Source organism: Leguminivora glycinivorella, chromosome 14 (assembly GCF_023078275.1).
Source record: "Leguminivora glycinivorella isolate SPB_JAAS2020 chromosome 14, LegGlyc_1.1, whole genome shotgun sequence".
Classification (NCBI taxonomy): Eukaryota; Metazoa; Arthropoda; class Insecta; order Lepidoptera; family Tortricidae; genus Leguminivora; species Leguminivora glycinivorella.
In genome coordinates this window covers 6174172-6200003 of record NC_062984.1, presented here as the reverse complement: position 1 = coordinate 6200003, position 25832 = coordinate 6174172, and the positions used below count along the sequence as shown (strand labels likewise).

General features: G+C 40.9%; 2 protein-coding genes across 4 annotated transcripts in view; both read left to right on the top strand.

Moving 5' to 3' along the window:
* The window catches only part of LOC125233504, a 521975-nt gene that overhangs the window by 265862 nt on the left and 230281 nt on the right, over positions 1–25832 (top strand). The window contains exon 5 of the mRNA XM_048139546.1: positions 7000–7128. Within this exon, the coding sequence (XP_047995503.1) occupies positions 7000–7128 (129 nt within the window). The remainder of the gene's footprint in view (positions 1–6999; positions 7129–25832) is intronic.
* LOC125233675 lies at positions 9954–14711 on the top strand. Of its 3 annotated transcripts, none has more exons than XM_048139752.1 (2): positions 9954–11679; positions 14059–14711. In XM_048139752.1, exons 1-2 carry the CDS (start codon positions 10123–10125, stop codon positions 14344–14346), a joined length of 1845 nt encoding a protein of 614 aa, XP_047995709.1. In that variant the 5' UTR covers positions 9954–10122; the 3' UTR covers positions 14347–14711. The 3 variants fall into 3 exon arrangements, with proteins under 3 accessions (XP_047995709.1, XP_047995708.1, XP_047995710.1); XM_048139751.1 differs by having other exon boundaries at positions 9954–11724; XM_048139753.1 differs by lacking the exon at positions 14059–14711 and having other exon boundaries at positions 9954–11100; positions 11469–11601.

The window sequence follows — 25832 nt, the reverse complement described above, 5'->3', positions numbered from 1 at the left end:
AAAAACGTTGTATTTATCGTGATCAGTGACCCAATAAACCGTAAAAACGATACCCATATTAGTTTTTTGACTTTATCACCCCCTTCTCACTCTTTTAGGGGTTAAATTTTCAAAAAACCTGAAACACGTCTTTAGTCATATGTTTTTAGGATCCCTCCTGTGAAGTTTCGAATAAAACAGTGAAACTAACATTGTTTCCCCATACAAACTTTGAACCCCCATTTGACCCCCTTAGGAGGCGAATTTTGAAAAATCCTTTCTTAGTGCTCCTCTACACTATATAAGGAACCTACATCCCAAATTTGACATCTCTAGGACCAGCGGTTTCGGCTGTGCGTTGATATGTCAGTCAGTCAGTCAATATCTTCTTTTATATATTTTTTGATATTTAAACCCCATTGCACCACAACAGGGGAGAAGTTATTTCACTTCCGCCTCGTTAGATTTTAAAAACGTTGTATTTATCGTGATCAGCGACCCGATAAACCATAAAAACGATACCCATATTGATTTTTAGACTTTATCACCCCCTTTTCACCCTTTTAGGGGTTAAATTTTCAAAAAACCTGAAACACGTATTCAGTCATATGTCTTAAGGAATCTTCCTGTGAAGTTTCGAATAAAATAGTCAAACTAATCTTGTTTCCTCATACAAACTTTGAACCCCCATTTGACCCCCTTAGGAGGTGAATTTTGGAAAATCCTTTCTTAGTGCTCCTCTACACTATATAAGGAACCTACGTGCCAAATTTGAAATCTCTAGGACCAGCGGTTTCGGCTGTGCGTTGATATGTCAGTCAGTCAGTCAGTCAGCTTCTTCTTTTATATATTTAGATAGATTATAAAATGACATATGGACAATATGGACATATAATAGTATTCTCACCACGGTTTAATAATAGCCCAGTGCGACAAAAGAGACGGGTAGTTAATCACTCGCCGCCTAATGAAGACAGCGATGAGCTGATAAAGCACGCCGCAGAAAGAGTTCCGGCGGAGTGCCTTTGTTTTCAGCAGTTTCCAGTTATCAACTGAGGAATATTTCACTTGTACTAAAGAGAATGGATATATCCGTTCTGAACCATTTTAAGGAATTTAAGTAATTTTGACACCGATTTGACCTTATGTATAAAAATTAAAAAAACATCGAATTACTTAGAGTCAAATTTTAAAGACTAGCTGAAAATTAAAATAGACATAGTAAAAAATTACCAAATTTAAAATCGCCGCCGTGTACAAAATTGTAAAACTGCCATTTTAGACTTCACGTCATGTACGAAAAAAATTACTGTCAAAGTATAAGTTGTAGTCGCAGTTTATATCTGCCATCTGTTGATAAGGAGTTTAAAATTTTTAATTGCTAATTTGACCAATATCTTCCTTCCAGTTCTCCCTCCTCCCTACTCTTATCCTGCTCTTCTCCTTTCTTTACCTGAGACATCACCTCGACTATTTGTCTTTATTATGTACATGGGTTCTAAATGACAATTCTGCAGCACATTTCAAACAAACAAATTAAATTAAAATGTAAAATTAAATTAAATCAATACAAATCAGGTAGAATTAGAATAGAGCTAAAGCTAAAATATTCCTCCCTGGATCGTACCTGGCTCAAAATTCCCCATTACTCTCGCTGCATTACCCCGTCGGACGGCAATGGAGACCTGTTGGACCAGATACGACCCAGAACGAGGATCGCAGCCCCTCTCCCGCAAACGACGCCCTAACTCTTTGAAAAAGGAGCGAGCCTCTGAGCCCCAAGGTCCCGCCGTCTCAATCGCCACCGGCACAAAGTCTTTTGAATATGCAAATTCATCTCCTTTAATTTAAGGCTAAGTTCAGATGAACGCACAGCGAAACGATAAACTTAGCCTAACCCTTTAAGACGAGCTGATACGATCGTGATGGTTGTTAACATATAAATGTCAATGTAACATGTCATTAAAATTCGAAATTAAGTTAGCAAATCTCGATTACTCGTTTTGAAAGGACTAAGAGTTCGACTTTTGTCGGTGGAGCAACTTCCATGTCGGTCGATCTTCTATCTTATCTATCTCATAGCGTAATGTAATAATTTATTATTATTGTGCTGTACGGTATGGCCATGTTGTAAGTAATGCAAATCATGCAAATGTCAATTGATGGAATAGACAAAATGGCGCCTTCAGTAAGGACGCGTTCAACTTACGGTAGGGCCGTACCGTGCGGCTGCGTTCGTGTCTCGCAAATGGTCTCGTCGGAAGATCAGCGCTGACCTCCGGGTCGGCATTATGCTGAGACGGGACCATTTCGTGATAAACTTATCTATCCCATGTACATTTGTAGTTTTAGTCATACTTTATGCATAATGTGTAGTTTTTAAGTTTAATACGAATAAATATTTTGATTGATTGATTGATTGACTGATCTTCAATATGAGTAAGCCCTAAACCAGGCTGAGCTGGCTTAGTCTATACTACTACTACTGGCCTTAGCGTCTATTTCAGATGATTTATGGTGCTATGTCCGAGACATCGTTTTTGATGGGTAGTTGACCGCCCTGCACGAACAACTGCTCCTGAGCGTATTATTAAAATTAAAATAGTTACAATGGCGCAAAAAGCGCTTGAAATTGCGATTCGCGAGTTAAAACAGACCATAACGTCATTAGTTGAAAAAACTAGTCTGCTGGAGGCGAAGATTAGTGAACAAAATAAAACAATTAACGAACAGAATGAAGTGTTAAACCAACTAAAAAATCACTTGGAAGGTACCTCTACAAAGACACGTAAGTCGATTTTGAGTAAAACTTCATCTCCGGCAGCGCCGCAGCGCCCGGTTCGTCAAGCTAGACTGAAACCGGTCGCGCCCGCTGCAGCGAAAAAATCAAGCGCAAAATCGACTGGACGATCACAGACCACTGACGTCGGAGCGCAGGCAGCGCAGCCGATAACACCCGATTCACCCGAAGCTAGCGCCTCGGCGAAGAAACCGGACGTCGCTCTCACTCCCTCTACTGACGAGCCTATACGACAGGGTGGGGCCCCAATACCAGCGATTCAAACTGCAACTTCGACGAATGTGGTAAGCGATGCGTCCAGTGAACTCCCACGACATAATACACCACCTACTTCTGCTGATTCAAACGCAACAGAGGATGAATTAAAAGGCGAGGAAAGTATTGACAATCCCGAAAGCTGGAAACAAATCACCTACAAGCGAAACAATAAACCTCGACCAGTAATTACTGGTGCGGGAAAAAAAGACGATGACCTTCAAACCGTGGAGCGTCAAAAATATGTGCAGGCTTGGTCATTTAAACCAGAAACTACTGTTCAAAATGTGACAAAGTACTTAAGTGAACGACTACCCATTAATGAGATCACTGTTGAAAAACGAGAGATTAAAACTGATAAGCACGCAGCTTTTATTATAGGCTTTCCGGAACGGTTACATGAGCTCGTATATGCTCCAACTACTTGGCCACCTGGTGTAAAAATATCGGAGTGGTTTCGACGGCGAACTGGTGGGGCGCGCGGCGCGCGGCCCGCCGACACTCGCGCCGCCGCCTCCGGCCTGCGCGCGCGCTCACCTGACCGCGGCGCCGGTCGCACCGACCAGTCGTAAACACTACGTGCGGCGGATTGCATCTACAAATAATGCGAGCGAGTATGAAACAATCACAGTATGTCATCAGAATATTGCTGCACTGGGAAATAAAACACTACGTCTCGAGGTGCTTTTACAGGGAGATCTTAAGTGTGACATCTTGGGAATTACCGAGCATTGGCTAGAACTAGCGAATTTAAAGTGTATACAATTAGACGGCTTTAAACTTGTTTCGTGTTATTGTAGAGGTAGTACACTGCACGGCGGCTCGTGTATATATGTGCGCGACTGTTTTAAATGCGTAGAAAACTTAGATATGGTGAAATTATCTGTAGAAAGATATTGCGAAATTTCTGCGATAGATCTTTTAGACTTTAATATAACTGTAATTTGCATATATAGAACCAACTTAATTAGTACTAATGATTTCCTTGATGTTTTTGAACGGGTGCTCAATAAAATTAATGAATTGGAGCTGCATTGTGTGATTCTGGGTGATTTTAACGTGAATTGCTTGGGCGATAGTAATGCTGAGACAAAAAAATGGTCTGACATGTTACATTCTCACGGTTTTGAGAACTTTGTGGATTTCCCGACGCGCATTACCGCCACTACAGCGACATGTTTAGACCACTTGTACTCAAATTTACCGATGGCATCGATCACTGTGAAGCCAATTATTACTAATTTGAGTGACCATCTTGCTATTATGGGGGACCTAAAATTACGTAATGAATCTCGCATAAAAAATTCTAAAGTATACACCAGAAGTTTCTCTGAGGTTAGCAAGGCAAATTTTACAGAGGCCATTTATAGTGTTGATTGGAGGTACATACTAGCCAAGAACACGAAAGCTATAGAACTCGCAACCTCCATAATTAATATTATAGTCAATAAGTTTAATATCTGTTTTCCATTGCGCGCGAGAACGATTAGTAATAGGCATAACTCGACTTGGATTAGCGCAGATGTTAAATTATTCAAGGCTTTATTATTTGATATGATAGAATTCAGTAATACTCACCCAAATAATGATTCAATTAATAAATGTATATTTGACATGGAGATCCATTATGAAAATTTAATTAGAAGTAATAAATCTAGTCACTACAATAATTTAATTCAATTCAGTGCCAATACCTCTAAAGCTATGTGGAATGTTATAAACAAGGAACGGGGAAAACATAATAGTCCTGTATTGGATATTACGGATGTAATAAAAAACAACGATGGGTCTAACTTTGACTGTAAAAAACATGCATTAGATGCAATAAACTGTAGGTTCCTAGGTGCAGCTGTGGCGTGCGGGGCGCCGCGCGCCGACGTCGCCCGCGCCCTGGGCCTGCTGCGCGCCGCGCGGCCCGCCGCCGCCGCCGACTGCTCGTTTACCCTCCGCCCATTTACAGCGGATGAGGTACACCTATTGGTTACCAAAAGTATTCCACCGAAGGCGTCAAAAGACGTATATGGAATAAGCATGCGACTGATAAGGCTTGCGTCAATTCCATTAGCTTTTGCTATGGCGGAACTTTTTAATCGGTGCATAAAAGAAGGCACTTACCCCGATCCACTCAAAATAAGTAAGATCGCTCCTGTCTTCAAGGGGAAGGGTAGCAGAGGTGATATGGATGGCTATCGACCGGTGTCAATCATCCCGGCAATAGCGAAAGTATTCGAAAATGGCCTAAGTGCACGTCTCTCGCAGTTCTTAAAAGAGACTAATTGTTTATCCGAGAGACAGTATGCATACCGACAAGGCCGATCCACTACATCTCTATCTCGTGAATTGGTAAGGCGGATAGTAGCTGCCAGAGAGAGTCAGCAGCAGGTCGCTGTGATATGCTGCGACCTCTCAAAGGCATTTGACGTCGCCGATCATGGGGTGCTCGTGGATAAGCTGCGGCATTATGGCATTCATACCACATCCTTGACCTTGTTCGCTAGCCTACTCCAGAATAGGACGCAGGTTGTGGTTAGTGATGGAGGGAAAGTGAGATCGGATCCGATGGGAGCACAGATGGGAGTTGCACAGGGATCGTCAGTCTCGAATTTACTCTTTTCGCTACTCCTAAATGACCTGCCTGACGCCATAAAATCGGGAGAGGTATTAATGTATGCTGATGATGTCGCAGCAATTGTTACAGCTCCTAATGTTGGTGACATTGAGAAGGCATTGAACGAGACGGCGACGCAGCTGGCCCATTGGTTTGGAAGCAACGGATTAGCACTTAACCTTCGAAAGACGCATTTCATGCAGTTCAATTTATCAGGCCGCAAAGAAGCGCCGCTGGCTATAACAATCGATGGGACGCTACTAGACGAAACCACTAGCACAACATTTCTGGGCTTTGAAATAGACTCCGGGTTGAAGTGGGATCGTCATGTTAGCAAATTATGTAGCAAAGTAGCCAGCGCGTGCTTTGCCCTGAGTCGAGTCGTCAAGTCCGTGTCCCCGAAGGTTGCTCGAACATGCTATTTTGCAACAGTTCATTCTCTCATACAGTACGGGGCTGAGCTCTGGGGGCGCTGCGCTGAGTGGGAGAGAGTTTTTCGCCTCCAAAAACGTGCCATACGCATTATCTCACGAGTGCCGCTAGATACCCCGGCGAAATTGCTGTTTAAAGAACTAGGCATACTCACATTACCCGCAGTGGTCATTATGCAGGTAGCTGTATACGTACGTGAACACCTTACGTCCTATAAAACGAACGCAATGGTACACAAGTACAATACGCGTAATGCAAACAAGCTCGTGGGTATCAGCCGCAAACTTGAGAAGTCGTCCAAGCTAACTCACGTGATGGGCCCGACGGTCTACAACAAGTTGCCGAGCTCTGTTACTGACGCAACGAGTCTGCACAGCTTTAAGCGCCGGTTAAAACACTGGCTTATTGAGCGCCCGTTTTATAACTACAATGAATTTTTAATGTATAAGAGCAGTTAGCCCTTTATTTATTTCTTATAATTTTATGAGCCATGATTATTTTATTTTTATTAATGCACATTTGTAATTACAATTTTTTGACTGAAAATGATCAATGCTATTTTTATGATTAATTTTACTGTATTGTAAAATAATGTATAAGTAATTTCTATTTCTGACTTGTAAATTGGTTTTATAAAATAAATGACTATGACTATGACTATGACTATGATGACTAAAAATACCTATGCGAGAGCGACATATTTTGACACATAGCTGACAAGGGAAGCTTGCAACTGATTGCGACGTTCCGCTACGGTGTCTTCTTTCTCTTCTGTCAGCAAGTGCCGCAAACCAGGTCTCATCGACGAACTTGCGATTATCTCCAACGCACTTTCGCCACTCCGTTCGCTTCTCCGCAAGCTTCTTCCAGTTTTGTTTTCTCTGCTTAGTCTATATGTTCACTATAATTCTTTCTTTTGTTTCAGGGTCCCAGGAGCAACTCCTCGAGGCTCGGTGTCCAGCACTGGCAGTTCTCGGCTGGCACGGCTGCTGACGCAAGGTGTAAGGGGGGAGGAGCTCACTACAGATGCGCCAAGAAGGCTAAGCTGGGAGAGGTAAGTGTTATGTCATGATTTTATTAATATGTATATGTATGTATAAAAATTTTTAGGATTTTAAAAGTGGGAAAATTGTCTTCTTCGAGACGTCAACTCACGACCCATAGATATCTATTTGGTAAATATTTGAAAGGGGAAAACGGTCAAACCTGAGGCAGCAATTTATATGTGATGTGAGTGTGTTTAGTACTCACTTATGTGTTGCACTATCGCCCGACCTTGGGCCCCACGGAAGACCAGCACTGTGGCACCATCAGTGCCAGAGCATTTGCTGAGTGGCGTCATTTTGCGACCACTATACCAAACTTTACGTATTTTCATGTTGTGTTTATGTACCTCTACTTTAGTATGTAAGTACCTTCTTGGTCGTAATAAATGTATTTTTCTCAAACATGCAATGAAATATTGTCTTTACGTTCCTTAAAATGGGCTGGGAAGTATCGCTTTTTGGGCGCAACAACTCGAGAGGACTGTAAAGAGATTTCATATTATTTTTTAGGCCTAGGCCTGCAAAGTAACTTTTTTATAAAATATTGTCCTTTAGAGCATTTTTTTTTTCATTGTATGTTTGAGAAAAGCACTATACATGCCTCGGCGTGAAAACGGATTCCCGGCCTCGTATCCCTATCCGGCCTCGCTCGCACGCTCGCTCGGCCGTATATACCCACTTGGCCGGAAATCCTCATTTTCCCGGCCTCTGATGTAATGTACTATTCTTTCTTCTTTCTTTTAGCAAAACGTCCCACTTTGCCGGTTACCATTAAGGGGAGATTTACTTGTATAGCAATCGACAAAGCGGGACGTTTTCCCGTGCACACTCACATATATTTGACGGTGGATGCAATCACCAATCACCGTTGGCATGCATTTCACATCTTCCCTTTTACATACACAACACTTTTCTAGCGCTCTGATAACTGAGCCAACAAGTGAAGAGTTCATCCCTAGTCAGCGAATCAACACTTCAATACTAATATTATGAATGGGAAAGTGTGTATATATGTTTGTTTGTCCGTTTTTCACGGCAAAACGGAGCGTTGAATTGACGTGATTTTTTAAGTAGAGATAGTTGTAGGGATGGAGAGTGATATAGGCTACTTTTTGTCTCTTTCTAACGCGAGACCACGGGCAAAAGCTAGTCTTTCGTATGAGTCCGAGTTGAAGATTTTTAATCTTAAAGGAACAATGTTGTCGACATTTCATTGCACTTAGTAAATACACTTAAAAAGTTACACACTCTAATGACCTGAATTTCATTTATTTTGTCAAGCGAAAATGCTTTAGAGCCTTTATACCTACGTACGTTGCGCATAAATTGCAAAAGGCTTTACGAGTGTAATTTGAATACCTATTCTTCAAAATAAAACCTTCTAACAAACTTACCCTGTACGTGAACATAAAACTGAAACTAGCTATAAAGTTACCCCTTTGTGGTCGTTAAAAGAAAAACTGTTTATTTTCGAATACTTTTTTCACCGTTTCTAGTCTAGATAGCTCACTGTTTTAAATAAGTAACTCTGTTATAAACTTTTGGCTTTGAAAACTCACGGAGTATATCAAACTTGTTATTATTGCATTATTTTTTGTTTCTGAATTGCTTTAGAGAATATCTAACAGCTAGCAGTTTTAACTTTTGAGTTTAACTGCTCATTTTCTAGCTTTTCGTTATTTTACTGCAATTTTGATCCCATTGAAAAATCTAGTCGTATATTAAATGTTTTAAGCGGTTTATAATATAGGTAACCATTGGTCAATTGTACTTATATTTTATAAAAATAATGTTCATTAAAAAGATCTTTTATAAAAAAAATAAAAGAAACAGTAAATAAACAGTCAATATGCAGTAGTGATTGATTGTCAGTTTACTAAAACGTTCGATATTTTAATCACACGGAACAAATGTAACGACGAATTCCAACATCAAAAAAAAATTGTTTTTTTCTTTATAACAGATGCGCTTCTTATGTTTGGTTCCGAGTTGGTTACCCAAAGCAGTATTTTCTCTTCATTCATATCTAAACTTCATACATAATACATCTCCAAACATTTGATCTACATCCAGATCTGAGCTCTGATTAGCAAGTATTCGACAGTTGTCAAACTCCGCAGCGGAGTTTACCCGAAAATTATTCGGGAATACTTAATGACGTCAAGTTTCAAGGGACAATAGGAACTATTTAGTTGATCCGCTGTTCGCTGGAGATTATCGTTAAATCCAGTGTTAAGACAGTGTGACGATTTTAATACAATAGATGGAAGACAAGAGGAAGATCTGGTTTAGCCTCGTGAAGCCTGGTCCCCATCGCACTATTTATAAGTGCAATAGAGACAGTCCGATGTTTTATCGTTAATCGCGGGAGTCGCGGGACCATGCTTATACGCCATCTTTTTCCGACAAATTGTTACGTTAGAACTGTGTACATAGATTTCAAATTTCATTTAATATACTTTGGGCCCGAGGGGTAGAAGACCACGCATCTTTCAATGATGCAATTTATAAATCGAGGCTTGCTTGTTTGCTTACGTCCCAAAATCGGCGTTCATCCTGACACTTCGCGCAGTGAATTTGCCTTTACAGTAGCTCGTTCTAGAATTGAAGTAGAAGTGATCCTATTATTAGGATAGAATTAAATTAGTCCGTACTATCTTTATTCTCATTAGTCTGTAAAAAGAACAAGGGCCAAGGGTGACCCAGGGTTTCATGAACTGTGGCGAAATGCTGGGAAAAATGCAAGAAATAAACGGTCTCGTTTTCAGAGTCAGAAGACCCGAATTCGTACCTACTCAATGTGCGATGTCAGCTCTATTTGTGTAATGTATGTACCTATATACTTGTTTACTGTTATGTCGCGGTGCGCTCTCTGCAGGCCACCCAGTCTCGCAATAAATGTTTAACTGACCGGACGTGTGTGTTTCATTTATATAGACATATCAGTGGCGCTCGAGGATCGGGATTTATATGAATCTAGTTTTAAAAGTGTGCTTTTAAACATGTCAGTGGGGAAGATAAAAGCGTTCGAGGTTTCGTCGGGCAATTGGAGTACATACGTGGACCGCGTGAATATGTACTTTAAGGCTAACGACATCAGCGACAACTTGCAGTTGCCGACATTGATTGCCGTAATGGGAGATGAAGCTTATGAGCTCCTCAGCAACTTGACAAGCCCTAAGAAACCAGGAGAAATGACTTATAAGGAAGTTATCAAGATAATGTCTGATCACATCGAACCAAAACCATCTTTCATGGCGGAACGATACCGGTTACGTCAGAGGCGGCAGGGAGATAAGGAGACTGTCGCTCAATATCTGGCCGATTTAAAAAAGATGGCTAGGTACTGTGATTTCTCCACAGCATTAGAGGATAACCTGCGTGACCAATTTGTGTGCGGTTTGAAAAATGACACAATTAGACAACGCCTTTTCGCTGAGAGTGACTTAACCTATAGTAAGGCCGTACAGCTAGCCCTTTCGTTGGAAGCCGCCGAGAAGGACGCAGCTATGGTGGAACGCGCGAGTGTGAGCGAGACGGGCGATGCGGGAGAGAGAGCCGAGACGGTACATGCACTCACATCGTGGCAACCGCGTGGCAGTAATGGCGTTAGCAATGCGATTTGTGCAGTTTGCGGGAAGTTAGGTCACCGCGACGTTCAATGTCCTTACAAAGATTTTCAGTGTAACAAATGTGGTAACGTAGGTCATTTAAAACGAGTGTGTCCGGCTAGGCTAGGAGGTGGTAATGGCGGCAATGCCCGTGTGTCGGGTGGCGGCGCTCGTGGGTCGAGCGGCGGCAGCGGCGGGGCCCGGCGCCGGGGCGCCGGCGGCCGCAGGGGCGCGCAGCGCGCCAACCGCGCCAGCGCCATACACCATGTCCAGGCAGAAGATGGCGAGACTCAGTATGAAGAAGAGGTTACGTCGGGGTCCGACTTCGAAGAAGACCTGCATCATCTCTGCTTAAACGATTATAAATCGGTAAGCCTGTCATTAGGTTTAGACGATGAGGTCATTTCTATGGAAATCGACACAGGGTGCGCTGTGTCGTGTATAGGTCGTGATACTTATAATAAGTACTTTAAACACAGACCGTTGGAACAATTCCCTTTGGTGTTAACGGTTTATGATGGCCGTCCAGTTAGACCCCTAGGGGTCATAAGGCCCGTTGTTAGATTTAAAAACCAGTTAAAAAAATTGGAACTTTTTGTTATTGAGGGGGGCACTACCCCCATATTAGGTAGACACTGGCTAACAGAGTTACAGATTCGGATTCCTAGATTTCGAAAAGAGTATTTATATAACTTTAACGAGTCTTGTAATAATGAGTTATCTACGTTGCTTGACAGGTATAAGGAGTTATTTAGCGGAGGACTAGGGCGGTTTAGAGGTGGAAAAGCGACACTTCGAGTACGCGAGGGGGCCACACCGGTGTTCTGTCGCGCGCGGCCGCTGCCGTACGCGCTGCGCGACCGCGTCGAGGCGGAGCTGGACGAGATGCTGCGCTGCGGCGTCATCGAGCCGGTCGACACGTCGGAGTGGGCCACGCCGCTGGTACCGGTGCGTAAAGCCGATGGGGGTCTGCGAATCTGTGCGGATTACAAGGTAACCTTGAACCCCGCCTTACTGATCGATAGGTATCCCCTCCCTAAGATAGATGACCTCTTAGTGCGACTTAATGGTGCCCGTATATTTTCAAAAATTGACCTGACACAGGCGTATAATCAGGTGGAGTTAGACGACTCCAAAAAGTATACCGTCATCAACACACATAAGGGATTATTTAGATATAATAGATTAGTTTACGGATTGGCATCCAGCCCTGGTATTTTCCAGCGAATTATGTCTAATTTGTTAAAAGACCTACCGCAAGTAGAAGTATTTCTAGATGATATAATTATTGGTTCCGCGGACATAAACTCTCATTTAAGTACATTAGAAAAAGTATTGAAACGACTTCATAGTCAGGGAATGAAATTAAAGAAAAGTAAATGTTCTTTCTTATTAGAAGAGGTACAATATTTGGGATTTATCATTTCAAAAGACGGAATTAAAGTTGATCCTACCAAGATAGAAGGTATCCTTAAGATACCTCGACCTCTCAATGTAACTGATTTAAGGTCATTTTTAGGGGTGGTTAATTTTTATGCTCGCTTTGTACCCAATTTGAGTACGATTTTATCCCCTTTGTACGATTTACTTAGAAAAGGTGCCGTGTGGAATTGGGATTTAAGTTGCGAAAAATCATTCAAATGTATTAAGAAAGTGTTAGTGAGCGCGGAAGTGTTAAGTCATTATGATCCGAACAAAAAGCTGACGCTGACCACTGACGCGAGCAGCCGCGGCATTTCCGGCGTGCTGACGCAGCCGGCGGACGGCGCGGACGCGGGCGCGGACGCAGGCGCGGGCGGCGCGCGCGAACGCCCGGTGGCGTACGTCTCGCGTTCTTTAAATGAGGCGGAGCGTAATTACTCTCAAATAGACAAAGAGGCGTTGGCGATCGTATTCAGTTTACAAAAGTTACACCAATTCCTTTATGGTAGACATTTTACATTAAGAACGGATCACAAACCGCTAGTTAGTATTTTTGGTTCGAAGCAGGGTATTCCCGCGATGGTGGCTAGCCGATTGCAACGGTGGGCGATTAAACTTTCCGCATATACTTATGATATAGAGTACATACGCACTGATGCTAATGGCGCAGATGGCTTATCGCGCCTGCCCGTGCCTACCAAAAATGCTGAATCGCTAGACGGCCCGCCGCCCGAGCAAACGTATTTACATTTCGCCCACAACGAATTGTTATTAGATTACCATGATGTTAAAAAAGAAACACAACGAGACCCAACCTTAAGCCGAGTGTTAGGGTATATACGATCCAGTTGGCCGAGCGAGGTAGAAATACGGAATTTACAACCGTACTTTAACCGTAGGCTAGAATTGTACGAAGAATTAGGATGCGTAATGTGGGGCCATCGGGTGGTAATACCGGAAGGTTGCCGAGATAGGGTTTTAAACGTGTTACATGAGAGTCACATGGGAATCGTAAAGACGAAAGCGTTTGCCCGGAGCTACGTGTGGTGGCCGGGTATAGACGAGGCGGTGGAGCGTGTGTGCCGCGAGTGCGCCGTGTGCGCCGCCGAGGCCGAGGCGCCCGCGCGTCACGCGCCCTGTCCATGGCCCTGGCCCGCGCGCCCGTGGACTAGGGTTCATTTGGACTTTTTAGGTCCTCTTTATGGTTTAACTTATTTGGTTATGATTGACGCTCGAACAAAGTGGCTTGAGGTATTTCCCGTAAATAGTACCTCGGCTAATAATACCATTGAAAAGCTATGTGAAGTGAACTCTCGATTGGGTTTCCCTAGACAGATAGTTTCGGATAACGGCCCGCCGTTTACGAGCGCACAATTCGCGAACTTTTTAGAGAAAAACCGTATTGAACATGTACACTCAGCTCCATATCATCCATCGTCGAACGGAGCCGCAGAAAACTCGGTACGTGTAATAAAACGGGTTATTAAGAAAGCCGTGCGACAAAAGCAAAATGTTAATCTGGCTATCAGTAATTTCTTACTTCATTATCGCAATACGCCACACTGCACGACAGGAGAAAGTCCGGCTTCACTTATGATAGGCAGGCAGGTTCGTACCCAATTAGATGTACTGCGCCCAGATTGTGAAGATAGGGTTCGTAAAGTGCAGCGGAAACAAGCAGACGTTCGACTGGGGCCTAACCGCGTTCTCCAATCGGGTGATAAAGTATGGATAAGGCAATATCGGGGAGATACAAAATGGATTCCCGGTCATATTACTCAGAGGGCGGGTACTACGGACTATACCGTGCGCGATAACTTAAATAGAGAGGTACATAGGCATGTTGATCAGTTAAGGCGGCGATCAAGTGTATTATCCTGCCCAGGTGACGCATCGGCTTTGCAGGTACCTCGGCCCGAACCAGTGGAACACTCTGACGAGGCACCTGACCACTCTGACCACGCTGACACTCCAGTAGCCACGAGCACGCCGCGGCGCAGTCATCAAAGTCCGGATTCGAGCCGAGCAGCTGACGCGCGGCCCGGAACACCGCAGAGTTCGCCAAGGTCAAGTTGTAGCGAAGACCTATTTTTGTCACCTACAACAAGTACAACTCCACCTTCTAAACCGCCCCAGTTACCTAGGCATATTAGGGAATGTCGATTAAAAAACCCACCGAAGTATAAATTTTAGTTTAAATAGTTTTTAAGTTTACTTCTATATGTATCATGCTACCCCTGAACTTAGATAAATACTTACCTTAAAATGAAGGTATACCTAAAGATACTGTGTGTTTGTTTACTATTTTAATTATCTTGGTTGATAAAATGTTTTCTTTTAAGGTACAAAAAAAAAAATAAAAAAAAATAAAAAAAATAAAAAAAAAAGGAGAAGATAGGTTGTTGATATCTGTTTCGAAAGTATTTTTTTTAATATTAGGTATAATGTTTTTAGAAGAGAGTAGTGTAATGTATGTACCTATATACTTGTTTACTGTTATGTCGCGGTGCGCTCTCTGCAGGCCACCCAGTCTCGCAATAAATGTTTAACTGACCGGACGTGTGTGTTTCATTTATAAATACATATCAGTTCACTGTCCTGTCCGTGCAAAAAATGCGTTTTATATTAATTGCGCAACTAAGGTAAAAGTACCAGTGACCCAGTAGCTGTCACTTTAAACACAGTATAAATAAACCAGTAATAACTCTTCTAAGAAACTTACGCCGCGCGGGGTGCACACAAGCGCGTCGTGTACGTACGCAACACATGCAAGCGGATTTGGATAAACGTGGATAAGAATAGTAAGCATAATGATATTTTTTGTGTTTTCTGACTGATATAATGTTGTATTATTATACTAATACTTATAGTTAATAGTATTAAATAACATCTTACTTTGGACGATGTCGAGTAACATTTATAGTAATTTTGTTCAACCACGTGCTTTCGAACGCAGTAGGTAGGTACCTTTCGCGTCGCCGCTGCCGGAGAGTAACTACTGAGTTGTCCTTATACTGTGCTTTAAATCTTAAGTAATGTCAATAGACGTGACAGAAGGGTCATCTATAAGGTGTATCGAGCATCTCTACATCTATCCATCGACGGCCGTTCTGGCTCAGTCGGTATTTGTTACCCTGCCTGCTAAGCCGCTAAGGGCCCTGGGTTCGAATCCCGGTATCCAAGAGCATTTAATTGTGTGACAAACTGATGAATAGATACCTATTTTTGACCAGGCAGGTCAGCATGGTCGCGCGATAAATGATAAAACATCAGGCCGTCCCTGTCGCACTATTCGTAAGTGCGGTAGGGACGACCAGATGTTTTATCATTTATCGCGCGGCCGTACATTGCCTGCCTGTTTTACATGGTTGTTTTTGTTACAAACATTAGGTAGGTATTTGTAAGTATCTATACACCCTGTTTTTATTGAATTCCGTTAAGTTAAAGGGATGGTTCTTTAGATCAAATACAATTAATTTCTCCAATAAACTAGCGTCTTAACTCTTACGGTTATCGAGTTATTATAAAAATAGTAATTACTGAACACGTGTGTGCCTTTACCACTTCCCAATGTTATTTGTTTTGACATGTGCCGTCAATCACTTGACACTAACTTGAATATTATTCTTAAAGGTCTCTCACACTAATAAATTCATTTATTATGTATGAAAACGATGAAAAATGTTTTTTTGCGAATTTAACTAAAAGTGCTATACAGGGTGGTTCCTGATAACACACCTAACGACATGTCGAATTTAACGGAAAACAAAAAAAAAACACGGTGTATAACATATGTATCGCTGTCTGAGCACCCAAAATACAATGCTTCTTACGGCTCAGCCACGACATTGGTCTAAGCGCGACAGCGGTGAGCGGCGGCCATACATTGGAGCGAGACACAGCGATGGGACTTTTCATTCGCACGTATGGCTGCCGCTCACCGCTGTCGCGCTTAGACCAATGTCGTGGCCGGGCCGTTAAGCTTATGGGGCCTAGGCAATCGGTGTAAAAATGTCCTAGGTATAACATTGCAAGTTGATATAAAGACACCCACACACGTACATGCATATCCACCATATTTCAGTCAAGTGAAAAAGTGGTTAATTTCGCTTTTTGTCCATGCCCATTTATTATCTTGTCCGCCACATTATTCACTCGTACAAACACAAGCAGTGCAAACACTGTTAATTGTTAAAACAACCTAATTTAACAATTTTATGGTAATTTCGACCCGGGACCCTCCCTTGTGATTATTTAATGAAAAAAGTCAACTTGTATAACTCATTCAGTCGAGTCGTTTTTCAGTTTTTGCGCTTGAGTGAAAAAAGTGCTTATCTTTGAAATATGGAACAAATTTGTTACGTAAGGTAGATTCATAAGTATGTCGGTAGTTGTACATTTGAAATCAATCAGTCTGCTACGGATCTCGATCTTTGATTTATCTAACATTGGCGCAGTCGGTAGGATATAAGGTAGGTAGAATAAAATAATGTAAACATACATAATTGTTATTAGATAACTGGTTCAGATATATAGCCTTTATATAATTAGACAATGTAGGTTGAGATAGTCAGAGACATTACAAAGTGATGGTAAAAATGATACATTTGCGATACGAGCCTACCTGGTAAATAAATATATGTTTTGAAATGTGGTTAAAACGCGAAAGTGCCTAAAAAGCCTCTGGGCACGCATCGATTTAAACTTTCCTAGATACACTATCACCTACAAATTCGACACTCAAAAGTGTCCGATCGCTAAGTTGCAAATGTGTGCGTCTAGTTGACAAACGAAAACTTCGCAATGTAGTAAAAACTACTTTCATTTTTTTACAAAAACAACGTTATTTCTTAGTACTTAAAGTTCAATTTCAAATGCAAGCAATTGGCGGTTATGACATTAATGAATGTGATCATCGCGAAAGCCATAAAATTTTATTACCGCAGATCGCAGGTGTGCATATTTTTAAACAAATCTACGTCTTATTGCAACCAACATAAGTTTAATTTCGTTCGCGCTGCAACAATCTAAACGCCATTTTAACATTGGGAACGAGGATGGACAGAGGCATCATGGGAGTCGCGCTATGAGATGAAAGGCGAGAATGAGGAAATTTGCGGTATTTTTGCGAAAAACTGTTTTAAAAAATCCTATTAGATAGAAAATTTCTTAAGGAACAAAACGTTTGGTATAACATTTTTCGAGATTTTGCGTATTTTAAGCGAAAAAAAAAAATGAGTTTTTACTGTATGATATTTTTATTGATATTATCTCAAACAAAAAAATATATAAGGTACGGCCGGAGGGACAATTTGGACTGGGGGAAAATTGCAACTGATCAATATCTCCACGTTTTGCAATGTTTGCATTATTAAATAGAGTCAACTGAGGTATATACAGGGTGTCCCACGGCGATGCCACATGGAGGGAAAGTACCTTAAATATCGTAGATAGCATATTTTGCTGAAAGAAGACTTCATTTTATTTTCAAAACTTAGTAAAAGTGCATTCAATTTTTTTTAATTTTTACTATGAGGACTTATACAGGGTGCATTTTGATAGCGGGTCAGTAAGGCCGGTATGAGATCCCGTAGTCCTACATGAAAATAGTCTAAGGGGACCATCCATCAATTTCAAATTTATGAAAAATGGCATTTACAGATTTTGGAAAAAACATACAGGGTGCTAGAAAAAGGGCATTTTTGACAAACTTTTTTTTTGACGCCAATCGATCCCATTCCTATCCAGTATCAAAAGCTTGTATGGGACCAAAAAAAAATGTCTGGCTAGAAAAGTCACAAATCACGAAAAACTTTTCCCATACAATTTGTATGAAATTTTTTTTTCCACATGGTATTTTTATGATGCCAATCGATTCCACTCCTATTCAGTATTAATAATTGCTTAGGAGTCAACTCAAGACAATGCACCAAAAAAAAAGTTTGTTAAAATGCCCTTTTTCTCGCACCCTGTATATTTTTTCCAAAATCTGTAAATGCCATTTTTCATCAATTTGAAATTGATGGATCGGGATCTCATACCGGCTTTACTGACCCGCTATCAAAATACACCCTGTATAAGGCCTCATAGTAAAAATTAAAAAAATTTGAATGCACTTTTACTAAGTTTTGAAAATAAAATAAAGTCTCCTTTCAGCAAAATATGCTATCTACGATATTTAAGGTACTTTCCCTCCATGTGGCATCACCGTGGGACACCCTGTATATATACATATATATATATATATATATATATATATATATATATATATATATATATATATATATATACATACGTGTGTGTGTGTGTGCGTGTAGTGAGTGTATGTGTAGCGATTATGTGAAGGTAAACAGTTGAGGGATTGTATGTGGTGTGTGTGAGGGATGGTGCACTTGGAGAATATGAATTAAGTAGCTATTAAAACAAAGAAGAATTGAATGATGACATTAATTTATTATTCTACGTAATTTCTTTCAAAGATTTGTGTGGGTAAATCTTCTCTCCGCTCCTCAGCTATAATCTTGCGCCATTTTTCCCTTTCAACGTCTTGTTTTGGGAATCTGGAATAAAAACCTTTTTTATTACTTAAAAACGAATTTGCTATTCCCGGGTTGTTTCTTTTAAATATAATTAAAGTAATTTATAAGATATGTATTAATGTTATTGAATTGAAATCATTTATTTCAGACTTATTGGTCCATAATAATAAATAAATACATACATTATTAATATGAAATAGGCTTCTTTTACAAAAAATATAAATTAGCGACTCCATCATTCCATTTTTAACTATGTTCCACTTCAACCATCTTTTGTCGCCGTCCGCTCATTACTAGTATAGCGCGAGAGAAAGAGACAAACTGCGTAAGACCAAATCAAGGAATTTACTTCAATTATTCTAGAAAATAAATGTTTTTAGTAAGTTAGGAAGCCATTTTGGCCACAAATGCATAACATTATAAAATTATTAACAATTACTTACCTGAAATACGATATGTCATCCTTTTTTAACGTATATAAGGTGTTATTTTTGCACTTTTTTACGGAGCACTTAGGCATGTTGCCGACACGGCGGATGAAGCGCTACTGACCGCCCAATTGTGCTTAGAACATTTTCAAGCACAATTTGCTGCGGACACATTCTAAGCCGTGATGGTGCATCTAGGTAGTTTAGATCGATGGCCAAACCACATTTGTTGCGTCACCGCGCCAACAAAATATACAATACGAGTATAAAGCCACTAAACGAAATTCGCAACACAACGAAATGATCCTTACTCGTGTTGGAGATAAAAAGAAAATGCCATGAATATAAAGGAAAATACTAAAATTTACTGAAATAAAACAGCACAATGATATAAATAGCAGAGGATAAACTTGCGATGTTATAATATAATAAAATGCCTACATTTATTTATATCGTGATGTTAAGTAATCGGAAAAATTCTAGGAAAAAATATTATGTGAGGTTAGGTAAACCTTTAAACAATGGGCCGCCCTCCTAACGAGAACCGATTGACTGTCATCGAATACTAGTACGTACACAACATACAACAAAGTACAAATCTTATGGTGGTTGCTGTCAAAATGCTGACACGCTGACACTTTCTAGTAAGATTTATATTAGCTTTTTCAAGCCAGTCTTCTCCGAGACCACGGGGACAACGCCGTCCTTGAAACGTTGGACGTCGTTTAATATGTAGTCATACGATTAAGTCCCGATTTTAAAAATAATTAAATAGGTATACGATAACCTCTAATACAGACTAATTTGTTAAGTATGTTGGCATTAGAAATACTATTGTTTCAAACAGGAACAGAACAAACACTACAGAACAAGTCCATATTCCGAAGTGTCACTTTGTATTAAGCCACACCGTTGCTTGATAAATAATACATTGTCGTAAAGATAACTCCATTGTATATTATTCAATTTACTTATTTCCTTGTTACTTTCAGTTGGGGAAACAATGTACCTATTACCGTCTCCAAATATTGTAACATTGTGTACCTTGTTTGTTCGGTAGCTTCAACTGAGGAAAATATAAGAGCTTGTCGATTGGCGACGGTCTATAATTGTGCCAAAAAGGTTTTTTAGAAGTATTTCCTTTTTTAATGTACTGAAATTACTTATCAACCGTTCGCGTATTCCATTTTAACAAACCAGCGTACAATGATCTAGAGATTTGTGAGCGTTCGGTTTGAATCTTGGCAGTCTTTGGGACTATCCACACACAGGCGAGGCATGTTCTAAGACGCGAAACGGACGTCAGCGCCGCGCTGCGTAAAAATGAAAATGAAAATTTATTGGTAACATTAGGTTACATGTCAATCGTTAAGTAAAATTTAACTTATTTAACACATCAATAGTATTAGGCATATAAAATAACACGCTATATACCCCGTAAATAGCCTGATTTCCGGTAAACCTCCTGAGCTTTTAATTTTGCTACCTCGATAAGCCAATGGAATATCTGCCAGGCGTGTATCGGGCTCGGCGGAGCGCGAAACGTTTCGTGCGATTACAGTGACACGCTACGCGATTACAGTGACGCGTACACAGCTTTGGACAGAGAAGCTTATAGTGTTCTTTGCTGTCGGAGGCCAAGATCCACTTATGGTTGCTGAGCTACAGCATTAAGTATGATTCTGGTAGAAATTCTAAATTAATTATTAATATTAACTGACGGAGAACTCACCTCGGCAAGCCAATCGAATATCTGTCATTTATCGAGCCCGGTGTTGCGCAAAACGTAGGTACTTATCGCGCAATACGTGTAGCATTTTGGTGAAACACTGTCTACCTCTATCACTGGTATCTATACCAACATTTATTTTTTTGATAGGCTTTCAGAGCTTTCAGCTCACCTCGGTAAGCCATTGGAATATCTGTCAGGCGTGTATCGTGTATCGAAACGCGAAACGTATCTCGACACGTCTAGCATTTTGGGGGACACGCTCGTGCAATCTGTCTCTACACTGTAGAAGAGTCTCTTCACGGCTTTGGACAGAGAATCTTGACAGTCCTTGGTGTCGGTAACCAAGATCCACTTCGACTTCGAATTACCAAAAACTGATATCCGGCAATAATAATTTTAATAGCATCAATACGCAAAATGCCAAAATTTATCTTTTTAATGACCTTCTGAGCTTTCAACTCACCTCGCTAAGCCAGTAGAATATCTGTCAGGCGTGTATCGAACCCGGCGAAACGCAAAACATATCACGACACGGTCGTTTCTCTTGTAGCAGAGTCTCTACACGGCTTTGGACCGAGAATCCTAGCAGTCCTTGGTGTCGGAGGCCAAGATCCACTTCAGGTCACAACGCCACGATAGCGATTACAAAAACTGATATCCGGCAGACCTTTTAATTTTGCTACCACGGTAAGCTAATAGAATACCTATCTGTCAGGCGTGTATCGGGCCCGGCGGAGCGCGAAACGAATCGCGCGTGACGCGACGGTGACGCGTGGATTGATTGAAACAAAGGGCGGGGAAGAACAACAATTAAAGCGCTTTCAATTTGTTCGATCTGACACCGGATCGTCCTTGGAGAAAGATAACTGTCAGAAGGTATATGGTACTGGCGGTATATATTGTTTTTGCAATTTTTCACACATCTTTAAGTTTAGTAACTTTTTTACATGTTGAGTAGCCCGTTATCAATAGGTAATATCGTCACTACTTTGAAAAAATCTCGTATCTCACGCTGCTTCTCGAAGTTAAAACGCAGTTAATCTACATGCATTCCATACATACTTACTACAATTTTCTTTTCATTGACAGACGAAGATAAAAGTTTTTTTTAAAGTAGTGACGATATATAGATCCATATTAGAGTTAGCAGGTCTGGGTTTTCAATCATTTAGACAAAGATACGTAGGTACATACCTAAAAGCAAAGTATTAAAGTCATAATTGTTATTATAAACTACTTTATAAAACATTGATTGCATACCTTGAACACCTCATAAAAATAATAAAAATCAAAAGGGGTCCGTCCCGAAGAAGTTTTTTACTTGTAGGTAGGCTACCAAACATTTAAGATACGACCGAAGTTTTAAATCTTACTTTTCCACCAGATAACTTTCTGCCTCCTATGAGACCAAAACTAGGATTCTTTATTCTAGGACTTTGTTCAGAACAGTTCGTTTCAAAGAGTTGAAGCCAGTTATTGGAACTTTGCGTCATTTTAACTTTTGGAATTTAATGTCCTTTTCGATTTCATAAATACGGATGAAGTTGGAGTTTGAAACCACGAACTAAAAGAGAAATATATTCTGACAATATGCCTAGTCAGTGTGTGGTAAGTACGTGCGACTTTCGTTCCGGAGGCCGTGGGTTCGAACCCTGGCTCGCACCAATGAGTTTTTCGGAATTTATGTGCGAAATGTCATTTGATATTTTCCAGTCGCTTTTCGGTGAAGGAAAACATCGTGAGGAAACCGGACTAATTCCAATAAGGTCTAGTTTACCCTACGGGTTGGAAGGTCAGTAGGCCTAGCACATGATGGCCGCGGGAGTATGTCGCCGCGAGATACGTCCTTATGTCATTAATACAGTTGGAAGGTCATCTATCTCGATACTCCCGGCAGCCGATGGCAGTTCGTAAAAACTAGTGCCTACGCCAAATCTTGAGATTAGTTGTCAAAGCGGACCCCAGGCTCCCATGAGCTCCATGTTGTGAGTCAATGTGTAGTGGTTTTGTACCAAAAAAAAGTACATTGATTCTCTTGAAATGGGTGAATATTCAAAAGTTAACAATTTCAACAATTTCTTAGTCCTAAATGAAGCTGTAGAAGTATATAACTTAGTGTAAATAACCCAAACGGTTCAAATAAATTATGAAAAAAAAAAAGAATTATTTTTCAAGTAGGCATAATTATTACAATGCGCATATGGACGTCAAATAAAGCTACGCCGGGTCTAACCCTACGCATCAGCCTCGAGAAGATTTGGGGTATCCACTATGGGACCGGCAAGAAACTCAGCGGGCCACTTCTTGCCAAAACATTACATCTTATAATTAATATGCAATCATGAACACACAATTGGTTTCCCATCAAATAAGGTTTCCTCATGCTGGAGCACAATAATCTACACAGATAAGTTACTAACACTCTCAAAACAAATAAGTATCAAATATTTGACGACCGGTCTGGTCTAGTCGGTAGTGACCCTGCCTTCTACGCCGCGGTCCCGGGTTCAAATCCCGGTAAGGGCATTTATTTATTCTTGTAATAGTTGAAACCTTATGTACTCTTACGAGGGCACCAGGATCCGGGAGGTTAAATATATCGTTGTCTGAGTACACACAACACAAGCCTTCATGAGCTTTTTTTTTTTTATACTACGTCGGTGGCAAACAAGTATACGGCCCGCCTGATGTAAAGCGGTCACCGTAACCTATGGACGCCTGCAACTCAAACAGTGTCACATGCGCGTTGCCACCCCATTAGAAACTTGTACATTCCCTTTTGCTGTGTTAAGTACACAGTAAAAAGGAGTGTACAAGTTCTAAGGAGGGTTCGGGTTGCCGACGACTCAAAGGACAATAAACGGAACAAGTTAGTTCCGTAAGTTCATCAGCACACCGCACGCACCCTCGTTGAGCTCTGGCAGCCTTACTCACCGACAGGAACACAACACTATGAGTAGGGTCTAGTGCTATTTGGCTGCGATCTTCTGTAAGGCGGAGGTACTACCCCAGTATCTCTGCTCTAGATTCGAGCGAGACAATATCCGCTGTGCTGTGCCCTACCACACAAAGCGGAATATCATTCGCTATGCCCTACCTCCTAAAGCTTACCGTGGGACTCAGTCAATCCAGCCATGCCAGCATATCTCCGATCGGCTAGACCCCTTGGCGCTGCGTAGAGATGTGGCCTCGCTCTGCATTTTCTATCGCATGTATAACGGGGAGTGCTCCGAGGAATTGTTCGGATTAATCCCTACCGCTTCTTTCCGCCATCGCCCTACGCGACACCATTTCCATCGTCATCATTTAGATGGCTGGCAGTCCTCAACTGTGCGTTTCTCCAGAAACTTCCTGCCCCGCACAGCTAAACTGTGGAATGAATTATCGCCGGCGGTATTTCCGGACCGATACGACCTTCAAGAAAAGAGCGTACACCCATCTTAAAGGCTGGCAACGCACCTCCAACACCTCTGGTGTTTCGGGTGTCCATGGGCGGCGGTGATCGCTTTCCATCAGGCGACCTGTCTGCTCGTTTGCCTCCTATCCCATAAAAAAAAATCTGTGTAAGAATGTCCTTATAATATTTTATTTTATTTATTTATCTATAATGGGTCAGTTATTTTTGAAATTAATTACAAATAAGGACGTCTCCATCAGAAAAAGAGCTTTTGTTCCAAGAAAATGTTTTTCTCGAAAACCTATCCATGAAATAATATTATTATACCTACATCTCGACATAATAATATCTTCTGACGGCGTAACTCGATCCCTTTCAGTATCAGAAGGAACAAACAGGTCAGTTTGACTGGCATAATTCCTAAACCAATAAAAGATAAACGTAAGCACCATTGCTATACATACAAACTTAATCTATTTGTCACTGAGACCTAGAATTATTTTTCTGAACCCTCTGTTATCTAGTTACCTTTGACATAGTTATTAATACCTATTAGTTCTGGTAGTGCGGGGCGGAAACGACGAATTAGTATGAATGTATAGTCCCTGCTGGCAGAAAGCATGAAACTTGGCATGTATATAGCTTATAGGAAATAATTAAGAGCGTACGCTCAGAGGGTTTCGTAGTTTTCCTTATTTTTCTCAAAAACTACTGAACCTATCAAGTTCAAAACAATTTTCCTAGAAAGTCTTTATAAAGTTCTACTTTTTTGATTTTTTTCATATTTTTTAAACCTATGGTTCAAAAGTTAGAGGGGGGGGGGACGCACTTTTTTTTCCTTTAGGAGCGATTATTTCCGAAAATATAAATATTATCAAGAAACGATCTTAGTAAACCCTTATTCATTTTTAAATACCTATCCAACAATATATCACACGTTGGGGTTGGAATGAAAAAAAATATCAGCCCCCACTTTACATGTAGGGGGGGTACCCTAATAAAACATTTTTTTCCATTTTTTATTTTTGCACTTTGTTGGCGTGATTGATATACATATTGGTACCAAATTTCAGCTTTCTAGTGCTAAAGGTTACTGAGATTATCCGCGGACGGACGGACGGACGGACAGACAGACAGACAATCAGACATGGCGAAACTATAAGGGTTCCTAGTTGACTACGGAACCCTAAAAATGGAACTAGAAACACGCCGAGGTGTGAATGTTTCCCCTCTTTCCCCCCACTTTTGTATCCCCGATTTCAGTTTTTTAATAATTATGTTTGAATTTGATTGATGTTTGTATGTTTGATGATTGTCACTGTTCTGAACCCCCATTAACAAGTCAAACATCATACATTTTTCAGGCAACTAAGATAAAAGTCATATCAGCGACACAGTTTTCCATCCAAAACATTTATATAAAATCTATACCCTCTATTTTAATACATATTTCTCCTAAACAAGTACGTCCGAGATAATAACGCTACCTGTCCCCTCCCTTTGACGAACATGTCTTGAATATTATATCCTACCAGTTTCAGGAGACCTCTCGGCCTCCTTTACAACCCACTAATTGAGGGGTC